We start from the raw sequence: 12,825 nt of genomic DNA on the forward strand, positions 1-12,825 counted from the left end.
TTTCCACTGTTTTGGTACATCAGGGGCTTTCCAAACGCGACATGGTGTCCGATCTCAATTCCAGCCAAAAAAGTCAAATGGCGCTGCTTCCCTTCCGAGCTCTGCCATGTGCCCAAATAGTCATTTACACCCACATATGGGGTATCAGCGTACTCAGGACAAATTGCACAATAACTTTTAGGGTCTGGTTACCCTTGGGAAAATAAAAATTGGGGGTGAAAAGATCATTTTTTTGGAAAAAATTTGATTTTTTAATCGTACCGCTGTATGTTATAAACTTCTGTGAAGCCCTTGTGGGTTCAAAGTTCTCACCACATATCTAGATAAGTTCCTTGGGGGGTTTAGTTTCCAAAATGGGGTCACTTGTGGGGGCTTTCCACTGTTTAGGTACATCAGGGGCTCTCCAAACGTGACATGGCATCCGATCAGAATTCCAGCCAATTTTGCATTGAAAAAGTCAAACGGCGCTCCTTCCCTTCTGAGCTCTGTCATGCACCGAACAGTGGTTCACCCCAACATATCAGGTATCAGCGTACTCAGGACAAATTGCACAATAACTTTTCCAGTCCAATTTGTCCTTTTACCCTTGGTAAAATAAAAAAAAATTGAACCTGAAGTATTTTTTTTGTGAAAAAAGTTAAATATTCATTTTTTTAAATATTCAAAAAATTCCTGTGAGGCACCTGAAGGGTTAATAAACTTCTTGAATGTGGTTTTGAGCACCTTAAGGGGTGCAGTTTTTAGAATGGTGTCACTTTTGGGTATTTTCTATCATATAGACCCCTCAAAGTGGCTTCAAATGTGATGTGGTCCGTAAAAATAAAATGGTGTTGCAAAAATGAGAAATTGCTGGTCAACTTTTAACCCTTATAACTTCCTAACAAAAAAAAATATTTGTTCCAAAATTGTGCTGATGTAAAGTAAACATGTGGGAAATGTTACTTATTAAGTTTTTTGTGTGCCATATCTCTGTGATTTAAGGGCATAAAAATTCAAAGTTGGAAAATTGCGACATTTCTGTTTTTTTCACAAATAAACGCAAGTTATATGAATGAAATTTTACCACTATCATGAAGTACAATATGTCACGAGAAAACAATGTAAGGATCATCAGGATCCATGGAAGCGTTTCAAAGTTATTACCTCATAAAGGGACAGTGGTCAGAATTGTAAAAATTGGCCCGGTCATGAACGTTCAAACCACCCTTGGGGGTAAAGGGGTTAAAGAGCCCATGCCAATAAACTTTTTGTTTCCTCTTCTCTCTCTGGGACCCACTGGGAATTTCATCGGTACCCCGCCTGGCCAGTCTGACCTTATGTACTGCAGACTCAACAAGTAGTGTCACATAGGCAGAAGTCCATTGTATATGCCTGAAGAAATTGCCACTACTTGTTGACTCAGCAGTATAGCACATTGTGTCTACTATCAGATTGCAAAGGGAAGCTCTGGGTTTACCAGACTTCAGGTCTGCACAGTGAGCCGCCAAGGTAATGACACATAGGCAGATCATTGTGCATGCACAGTAGCCATGGCAACCGTGCATTTGTGTGATATAGGATGCCAGGAGGTGGAAGTGGGGCACTACAGGAACTCTGTGGGTGTGATATCGGCTGGCTGGGCTGGACTGATCAGCACTAAAGGGAGTTATACACATAGCGATATCGCTATAATGTCACCGATTTTGTGATGTTATAGCGATATCGCTATGTGTGATACTTACCTCCGACCGGCTCCCCCGCTGTGCATCGCTGATCGCACGAGAATATCTGGCTCCATGTCTCGTCGGGCCCTTCCTGCTGGGCTTGCTGCTGACGCCGACGAGCGACGCGTGGAGGCGGGCGGGAGGACACCAGGATCGCTGTGTGTGAAAGGTGAGTATCGTGTGCTGCGTCGCTGCTGCATCGCTGTGCGGTCTGCCTGTGTGACAGCTCACTAGCGATCATTTAGCGATGCACCAGCGATCCTGACCGGGTCGGATCGCTGGTCGGATCGCTGGTGCCTCGCTAATTGTAAAGGGGCCTTTAGTGTTCACTAGTGTTGAGCTTTCCGATACCGCAAGTATCAGGTATCGGCCGATATTAGCTGTATCGGAATTCCAATACTGACTTCCGATACTTTTTTCGTATCGGATACCGGAATCGGAAGTTCCCATAAAGCTATCAGCCTGCTCGATTTGATTCAGCCAATGGGAATCCTCAGAAGTGTGGGCACATCCTGTTAGACATGTTAACTATTGGCATGGCTGTGATTGGCTGCTGAAATGAAGTCATCATGATGCGCGGTCTGTGCCGACTGCAGGGGGTCTGTGCCGACTGTCGTGGGTCTGTACAGGCCTGCCAGGTTCCTGTGCCGGCTGCCGGTGGTTTGTGCGGGCCTCTCGGGGGTCTGTGCCGGCTGCCGGTGGTCTGTGCGGGCCTGCCGGGGGTCTGTGCGGGCCTGCCGAGGGTCTGTACGGGCCTGCCAGGGGGCTTGTGCCGGCTGCCGGTGGTCTGTGCGGGCCTGCCGGGGGTCTTGTGTGTGTGCAGGCATCGTCCGATGCCTGCTACACTGACAGTGATTGACACATTAGCCAATGATGGGACAGTAGAAGTCCCATCATCCGGCTAATGTGTTGAATGTAAAAAAAAAACTAAAAAAAACATACTACATACATACTACATACATACATACTAAATACATATATACTACATACATACTACATACATACTACATACATCCTACATACAGTACATACTACATATATACTACATTCATACAACATACATATACTACATACATGCTACATATATACATACTACATACATACAACATACATATATACTACATACATACTACATACATGCTACATACATGCTACATATATACATACTACATACATACTACATACATCCTACATACATACTACATATATACTACATTCATACAACATACATATATACTACATACATATATACTACATACATGCTACATATATACATACTATATACATACTACATACATATATACTACATACATGCTACATATATACATACTACATACATACTGTATACATACTACATACATACTGCATACATACTACATATATACTACATTCATACAACATGCATATATCCTACATACATACTACATACATGCTACATATATACATACTATAGCCAGTGTCATTTATTTTATTTTATTTTTTTTATATAGCGCTAACATATTCCGCAGCGCTTTACAGTTTGCACACATTTTCATCACTGTCCCCGATGGGGCTCACAATCTAAATTCCCTATCAGTATGTCTTTGGAGTGTGGGAGGAAACCGGAGTACCCGGAGGAAACCCACGCAAACACGGGGAGAACATACAAACTCCTTGCAGATCTAAGGAAAAATATGAAAATAACAAACAAGCCATATACTCCCTGATCCGCAGAAATCCACGCGTATCCCACGCCGATCTCCCGTGGAAAGCAGCAGCATTAGCTGATGCGACCGCTCTCTAGGGGCTCAAGGAATCAAGTATCGGGAGGTAGGTATCCTTCCGCACTGTATTCCTCCGCCACTGTAAAAAAATAGTCCCTAGTCTCACTTTTGGCATTGCTGTGTGAAAAAGTTCCCACGCAGTATTTGCCATAAAGTGAGACCAGGGACTATTTTTTTACAGTGGCGGTGGAATACAGTGCGGAAGGATACCTACCTCCCGACACTGGATTCCTGAGCCCCATAGAGAGCTGTCGCATCAACTGATGCTGCTGCTCTCCACGGAAGATCGGCGTGGGACACTCACTCTCATTTCTGCGGATCAGGGAGTATTTGGTGGTTTGTTATTTACATATTTTTCCTTAGATGACACTGGCCTCGGGGATCAAAGTGACAAGTAATTGTGAGTATGTACTCTATGTTGTATGTACTGTATGTCTATATGTATGTATTGTATGTAGTATGTATGTTGTATGTCTGTAGCATGTTGTATGTATGTAGTATATATGTATGTTGTATGAATGTAGTATATATGTAGCATGTATGTAGTATGTATGTTGTATGAATGTAGTATGTATGTAGTATGTATATATGTATGTAGTATGTATGTATGTATGTATGTTGTATGTATGTAGTATGTAGTATGTATGTATGTATGTAGTATGTATGTTGTATATATGTTGTATATATGTAGTATGTATGTAGTATGTAGTATGTATATATGTAGTAAGTAAGTATGTAGTGTGTATATAAGAAGTATGTATGTAGTATGTGTTTTTTTTGTTTTTTTTTTACATTCAACACATTAGCCGGATGATGGAACTACTACTGTCCCATCATTGGCTAATATGTCAATCACCGTCATGGTAGCAGGCATAGCCCGATGGGACTTGTAGTCCCATCGGACGATACCTGCACAGACCCCCGCAGCCTGCACAGACCCCCGGACAGTCGGCACAGCCCCCCGGCAGGCCGGCACAGACCCCCAGCAGTCCGCACAGACCCCCGGCAGTCCGCACAGACCCCCGGGCAGTCGGCACAGACCCCCGGCAGGCCGGCACAGACCCCCGGAAGGTCCGTACACACCCCCGAGAGGCTGTACAAGGACAGAAAAGGGTTTTTCTTATTCCGATACCGGAAGTCCCATAGACTTGAATGGGACTTCCTGTATCGGAATCGGCAATACCCGATACTTTTTTTAGATCGGCCGATCTATTCCGATATGATATTTTTCAGTATCGGCTGGTATCGCTCAACACTAGTGTTCACCTTTACAACTGGTTTAACTAATTAGCACATGCAGCAACACAAAAATATGACCCTGATCTTGCAATTATTCTGGAAAGTTTTCCTTAACATTGGGCTTGCTAGGAATCATCATGAAACAAAATGAGGAATGCAGTGCTATAATCAGTTAAAACACGTAAATCCTGCTGTCAGGTTCCTTTTAAAACATTTGGATACTTTTTCAGTCAGTAGTGCTTTATAGCCCTAATATTTGTGGTAATGGTAAGTCTCAAAACATGCTGTTGACTTTTAGATTTATTCTCCATGTCCCCTTTATAATGCTGTGGGAAGGTTTGATTATACTTTTAGTTAAAACATAATTCTCATGCTATCAAACAGTAATAGGCCAGCAATTAAATATTTGCTCATGGGTTTGATCAGCTTGTGTTTTCTTAGTGTTATCATCAGACAGAACAATGTAGAAATACACATGCATCATTAGAGATACAGCTGCTTCTCAGGGAAATCTCATATTTTCTGTAGCTGATATTTACGTGAGAAAACTAGTAATTTACATGTAATCATGACTAAAGAGAATTTATTTTCTAATTCATATTACCCTTTATATATTATTGGTTATATTTAATATGCAAATATTTATGGTCAGTTTTAAACTTTCTCAGTCCTTTGATGTCCTTAGTTTGTTTCTACTAAATTTTCTGTAATTCATTAAGTGAATGAAATCTTTAAGCAAACTAATGTAGAATCCGAGGGAAATTACTGATAATACAACGTGATTAATGTAAAACACATGCATGGGATACATAAGTACAGTCCTATGTGACAATCGAGAGATACTGCGAAAAGATAATAAGGGCTACCAAGGATTAAAAGCGTTCCTGATATCTTAAAACATGTCTGCGCACTTCACACAAAATGCCTGAGTGGTGTGCAACAAAAAATAGTGATCCTACATGATGAAGTAGCATTAAGCGTGGTATTTCCAACTAAAACCAGTAGAATTGTGTAAGAAGCAATGCGAGCAAATGGAGAAAAGATTCAAAATCAATGTTGAAAAGTGAATTATCAAAAAGAAGGAAATAACAACAGGTTTGTGCTTTATTGGTACTGCAGCCTCCCTTGTTTTGAAATTGGTAAAGGTTCCAGAGATTGCATGATCTGGGCATAAATTATGGTATGACCTAACTATATGCTTTATCGTTGGAAAACCCCAATAGTTTAATAAAATATCCCCTCTTGCTCTCTGTATTAGGCATGATGCATACAGTACAGCTCCAGAGCTGTTGGCATTGCATGTTCCGAAATCTCTTTAGAGGCAATACAAGTAGGACAAAATAAATTCAAACTATGACCTCCAATGAAGCACAAGGGAGAAAATTTTTTTCTTATGGCTCTAATGACTCCTTCAGAAGGTTTTAAAGATGCTTAAGAAGGTTTTGAGGGTGGATGAAAGGTTGATCAGTTGGAGATGCAGGTTCCAAAATATAGACATGCACAGGAGAACTATTGGGATCATTATATGAGGAGCAGACATGAGGAGCACAAAGAAGGAGGTCTTATGAGGATCGGATATTACATGTGGGGAACTGGGACTAACTGTCATTGTAAATATTTTTAACAGGGCTCCCTGAACAATGGTTACCTATTGAAGGGATTGCTAGAGGGAAGAGAGAGAGTTGTAATGAGGGAAGCGGGCAACAGGGTTCAGTTTCAAATGCAAGGTATCAACAGTGTTAGAGGAGAGTCCCTTGACAATTATATTGCGTTAGACTTTGTGGAAGATGATAATGATATGCACTAGAATTTTTGCAAACTTAAAGTTAAGTTAAAAACAGATTTGAGAAATGTTTTTGACCTGGAGAAGTTAGGAGTTGATAAGGGCTTGTAAGAGCTGGAATATTGTGCAGCCTTTAACTGTGGTTGAAAGGTCTAGTGAGAGGATGACAATGGTGGTAAAGATGATGAATTAAGTTTCCTCGATATTGAGTTTTAAAAATCAATATGAGAAGGACATATTTGACCCACAGCATGTAACTCTAGGTAGCAGAGAGGCGACATATGCCAAAAAAGTTAATTTGAGCATCATCAGAGGAAAAGTAGTACTGAAAGCCAAGGGATTCTATGAGGGTGCTGATGGAGGTGTGGTGGAGAAGACTAAGGGTCAATGGAAAGAGATTGAAAAACACAAATATAAAGCAGGCGAGGAGGTGGTATAACAGCTACAGACATTAAATGTTTGCTTGGTGACTTATAAAAAGATCCAGGATGAGCAAGTATATCATCTTAATGGATAAGAGAGCAAGGAGAGAATCGAGTGGAGAGTCGACTGTGTTGGAGGCAGACAGTACTGTAATGTCGTAAGCTTTGACAGTTACATCATTAGTGACTTCGATGAGGCCTTTTCAGTAGTGGCGGGGTCAGAAGCCAGGCTGTAGTTGAATAAGAAGAAGAAATTTTGAATGTAAGATTTTAATCATGTCTACCAGGCTGGGTATCAGGGCAACATGTTCCAAAATGTTCTAAAATGAGGTATCAGATTTAAAAATCATGTTAGTTGAGGTACACATATACCTAAAAATGTAGTAAAATATTTGCAAATGTGAAGAATTTAGTCACTTTATTTCTAATACCTTTAAGTTGATTGCAAGATGGAATCTTCTACATAGACACTATCTAGATAGCCCCAGGACTTTACAGGTGGAAGATTTGATGTGAACTTTATATAAAATATACCATGGCTTATGATTTCATAGAAATAGAAAATGTATGCAGCTGTATTACCAAACATCAAGACGTATAGCAAAATTGTTGCTTTTCTCTCTCTTTGTAGGATTGTAGCTGACTTGTGAGTTACTATGGCCAAAAATTCTGGCTTGGAATCTCCATTAGCATTCATTGAAGGATCAAAGTCTGTCACTAGGTAAGTAATGTCCTTGTATAGGATAGACACAATGGGCCTTATTTATGGAAACTTTCTTTGTTGCCTATAACCAACAATAATTTGAGATCAATTTCCATTATTTCACCCCAGGTAAAGGGTTGTCCAGTCTAAGATGAAAAGTTTGCATTCGCTTTGTGTGCTGAATAGCGACAGTGTGCATGTTTCCCCTGTATTCTCCATGCACATGGCAGTCACATGACCGCATGTGTGTGATTTGCATACTGTGGGTTATGTGCTGACTAGACTTTCAGCTTGAACATTGAGAAGCAATGCAGAGTCTAGTTGGCTTGTAACAGCAAGTATGCAAATCACATTCAAGTGGTCACGTAACCACCGCATTGCAGACTGATTCCGTAGAATGCAGTCACACAAAGGGACTTCAAACTTTTCTACATAGTTGGTCTACATAGGTTAAAGATGGGTAAGGTGGTCCCCTTCATTTACCTAGAACAATGAAGGCTTTTCTGCCCTAAATCTATATATCCTAACTGTGATTCTGCTATTGGGGATTGCTTTCATGGTCAGTAATGTTAGATATGTAGGATAAAGTTTGTCCCTTGCTCTATGTGATCATATAGTTCATGCACTAGCACTTTATAAACTGATCCATACGAGGTTTGGATGATATTGGCCGCTTATATGGTGTCAATATATGTTGATATTTGATTTGCATTTTGGCCTGAATTCCTCTTGATTTGATATAGTGATAATTAGTACTTTAGGTGATTCTTTACATTACTCTCGTCTGTCACGTTACTGTGGATCTGCAGCCACAAACACCTGTGTCTTCGCAATTGACCTCATTAATATCGATATAATGTAATTTAGCCTGTTTATTTGTAATTTTCAATAAACTATTTTGCATTTTATATATGTTGGTGGACTTTCACTCCATGTCTATTGTAGGAAGTAGACTTTTCTACTTAGACTGGACAACCCCTTTAAAGAAATGAGAGCTGAAACCTGATTGCTTAGTGCGAGCAACAAAGACGGTTTTACTATCATGATAGATCGCTATTTGAAATTCTTCTTTTTGCTCAAGATTTTCTCAGACTTTGAAAGCATATTCAAGCTAATACTGAGCTCACACTTGCTTTCAGGAAAGTCAGAGAAAGTGAATTAATATCCAAAACAAATCCATTGCATTACTTGCAAACTGAAGCCAAAGAGCCCCATTGACTAGTAATGGATCCGTCTGGGTTCCATTATGTGTCATTTTTAAGAGCTGTGCTTTTTTCCTCCCTTAAAACAGAACAGAGAAACTGAATTTCAGAACTAATGTGTGAACTCAGCCTAATGCGATAGAACTAAAATACGTCAGTTATAAAAAGAGACCGAGGTGTTCAGTTCTCCGGAGAATTTCAGTCTTCTTCTGCACATAGAGCTAGAGATCTTGCACGCATTGTACATCTATCTCATACTGCATCTATCTCCATTGATTGCTAATTTCAGTCAGTAATGTGGCTACTAGTTTGTGACAGTGTTACTTTAACCCTTTATGCCATGTTTCTTAAAGAAGTACTCTCAGTAAGTTGTTTTTCCCCATTAAATCTGTGTATAATGTCCACCATGTAGCCACAGCTTGTCTTTGTGAGCTAAAAAGTAAATGAAGGGCAGGAGTCCCTCAGGTCTGTGCTCTGCTGTCTATACGTGAAATCATGGCAGCTCATCTCCTCACCCAGCTCCCAGTGGTTTGCAAATTACAGTTACAGCTTGCAGAGGTGAAAACTGTTGAGAACACAGGATATAGGTCACACGTTCAGAAACGGTGTTATTCCTCATGTACACACTCAATGCCATATTTTCAAAAGTTAATTGAAAACTCATTTACCAGTTAATAAAAAAAAGTTGAAAACCTTTGAAAGTGAATTGTAAGCATGATTAATTTTGCTAAAAATATTTTAATAAGTGTAAAACCACAAGAAATGCGTGTGTTATATATCTTTTAATCACTACATCTCATAAAAATAAAGATAAAATATAATTTTTAAGTGTTGGAAAAATGACATAAAACCACAACATAATGGCTTAATTTAACCTTTTCTACATTCTGCTTTTAAAAAAAATTATATAAATGAAATGCTAATTTTTTTTATGCACAAAAACATTACAACAATAAAAGTAACTCTCTAAAATGCAAAATAATTGGTCATTAACCACTTTCTGACATCAGGTGTAATAGTACACCGATGTCGGACTCCATCCCTTTGATGTGGGCTCCAGTGGTGAGCCCTCATCTTTCCCGGGACATGTCAGCTGTTTTAACCAGTTAAATGCCGTTGTCAAACGCTGACAATCGCATTTAACAAACGCCTCCAGCAATCGTGCCGGAAAACTACCCACCGGTGACTCAGGTCACGTGATCATGAGTCAGCGATGGGTTGGCATGACCCTATGGATGTCACTGCTTGCTGTGAGCGCTGCCCAGTAGTCGCCGCTCATAGCAAGTGAGTAATTCTACTACATACAGGTGAACTGATCATTTCCCATGGAGACTATTGACGCATGCCAAAGGTAAAATAAATGTTTTTAGAAATATTTAAAAAAATAAAAAATAAAAGTTCAAATCACCCCCCATTTGCCCCATTAAAAATAAAACAAAAACAATAAAAAAAATCAAACATACACATATTTGGTATCGCTGCGTTCAGAATTGCCTGATCTAGCAATAAAAAAAAAGGATTACCCCAATTGCTAAATGACGTAGTGAGAAAAAAAATCAAAACACCAGAATTATGGTTTTTAGTTGCATTAAAATGCAATGAAGGGTGATCAAAAGATTGTATCTGCACCAAAATGGTATCACTAAAAACGTCAGCTTGGCACGCAATAAATAAGCCCTCACCCAACCCGAGACCATGAAAAATGTGGACGCTATGTGGTTTGGAAAATGATGCAATTTTTTTTTTTTTAAACAAAGTTTGGAACTTTTTTCACCACTTAGATAAAAAAGAAAGTAGACATGTTTGGTGTCTATGAACTCATAATGACCTTGATAATCATAATGGCAGGTCAGTTTTAGCATCTAGTGAACCTGGTAAAAAAAAACAAACAAACAAGTGTAGGATAGCACTTTTTTTGCAATTTCACCGCACTTAGAATTTTTTTTACCATTTTCTGTTACACGACATGGTAAAACCAATGGTGTCGTTCAAAAGTACAACTTGTCCAGCAAAAGCAAGTCCTCACGTGGCCATATTGATGGAATAATAAAAAAGCTCTGGCTGTGGGAAGAAAGGGGAGCGAAATACAAAAAAGCAAATACCTTTGGGGGTTAAGGAGTCAATCTTGTCAGCTTAAAATATGATTTCTCTTTCAATATTAATAAAGAGTAATTTAGTTTTAAAATGTTCCTATTGTTGGTCTTGTGAATTGCCTACTGCTAAAGCAAATCTCTTGATTGTGGTGAGAGCTATTTACAATGCAAAGATGTTGCCATGGTTCATGCTTTGCATGCGATCCTGGTTCTTATTTCTAAACACAAAAGATTTTGCAGGGAACGTCCATAAAACTCATTTGGGTGTGGATTCATGTAAATAATCCTGGCTGGAGTTTACCAAATAAACAGAATGATCAGAGTTTATTTGTTGGGGAACGCATTGTATTCTTTCTTGTATACACAGCCCATACACTTTCCTACAGAGGGTGGTCCTCTGGTATTATCTGATTCAGTGCTCCATCCTGTATGTGAAAGACATATGAAACCTTATACTGTATGGAAACTGGAGAATGTGGATTTGAATACCGAACAGTACGCATTTCAGTCATTTAGTGGATGACAGCAACAAAGCTTTTGAAGTATGTCTTGTGAATTTTGCAGAGACAAAGTCCTCACCAAAATGAACGGATTTACCCAAGAGTTCATCCGTTGTATTGCAAATGTGAACATCTACAACATAAACTGAAATGCTGTAGATGTCAAATTAAGAAGCTCTAGAAGATTTACAGTGCTTTGAAATAGTATTCACATCTTGTGAACTTTTTATTTTTTCACGTTACACCCACAAACTTTAAATGGACACTACCGTTCAAAAGTTTTGTGTTTTCCATGAAAACTCATACTTTTAGTAATCAAATGAGTTGCCAAATGAATTTAAAATCTAGTCCAGACATTGACAAGGTTCGAAAAAAAGATTTTTATTTGAAATAATAATTTTCTCCTTCAAACTTTGCTTTCATCAGAGAATGCTCCCTCTGCAGCAATTACAGCATTGCAGACCTTTGGCATTCTAGCAGTTAATTTGCTGAGGTAATCTGGAGAAATTTCACCCCATGCTTCCAGAAGCCCCTCCCACAAGTTGGTTTGGCTTGATGGGCACTTTTTGTGTACCATACGGTCAAGCTGCTCCCACAACAGCTCAATGGGGTTAAGATCTGGTGACTGCTCTACCACTCCATTACAGATAGAATACCAGCTGCCTGCTTTTTCCCTAAATAGTTCTTGCATAATTTGGAGGTGTGCTTTGGCTCATTGTCCTGTTGTAGGATGAAATTGGCTCCAATCAAGCGCTGTCCATAGGGTATGGCATGGCGTTGCAAAATAGAGTGATAGCCTTCCTCATTCAAAATCCCTTTTACCTTGTTCAAAACTCCCACTTTGCCAGCACCAAAGCAACCCCAGACCATCACATTACCTCCACCATGCTTGACAGATGGTGTCAGGCACTCTTCCAGCATCTTTTCAGTTGTTCTGCGTCTCATAAATGTTCTTCTGTGTGATCCAAACACCTCAAACTTGAATTCGTCTGTCCATAACACTTTTTTCCAATCTTCCTCTGTCCAATGTCTGTGTTCTTTTGCCCATATTAATCTTTTCCTTTTATTAGCCAGTCTCAGATATGGCTTTTTCTTTGCCACTCTGCCCTGAAGGCCAGCATCCCGGAGTCGCCTATTCACTGTAGACGTTAACACTGGCGTTTTGAGTGTACTATTTAATGAAGCTGCCAATTGAGGACCTGTGAGGCGTCGATTTCTCAAATTACAGACTCTAATGTACTTGTCTTGTTGCTCAGTGGTGCAGCAGGGCCTCCCACTTCTCTTTCTTCTCTTATTAGAGCCTGTTTGTGCTCTCCTCTGAAGGGAGTAGTACACACCGTTGTAGGAAATCTTCAGTTTCTTTGCAATTTCTCTCATGGAATAGCCTTCATTTGTAAGAACAAGAATAAACTGTCGA

General features: G+C 39.6%; 1 protein-coding gene across 2 annotated transcripts in view; it reads left to right on the forward strand.

Annotated features, from left to right (window-relative positions):
• The window catches only part of RASSF6 (Ras association domain family member 6), a 275,225-nt gene that overhangs the window by 26,695 nt on the left and 235,705 nt on the right, over positions 1 to 12,825 (forward strand). For both annotated transcript variants that reach the window (XM_073590376.1, XM_073590367.1), the window contains exon 2: positions 7,542 to 7,631. In XM_073590376.1, coding sequence (XP_073446477.1) covers positions 7,567 to 7,631 — 65 coding nt within the window. In that variant the 5' untranslated portion in view covers positions 7,542 to 7,566. The remainder of the gene's footprint in view (positions 1 to 7,541; positions 7,632 to 12,825) is intronic.

This window comes from Dendrobates tinctorius, unplaced genomic scaffold (genome assembly GCF_039654945.1).
Source record: "Dendrobates tinctorius isolate UK_male_01 unplaced genomic scaffold, ASM3965494v1 ptg000011l, whole genome shotgun sequence".
Lineage (NCBI taxonomy): Eukaryota > Metazoa > Chordata > Amphibia > Anura > Dendrobatidae > Dendrobates > Dendrobates tinctorius.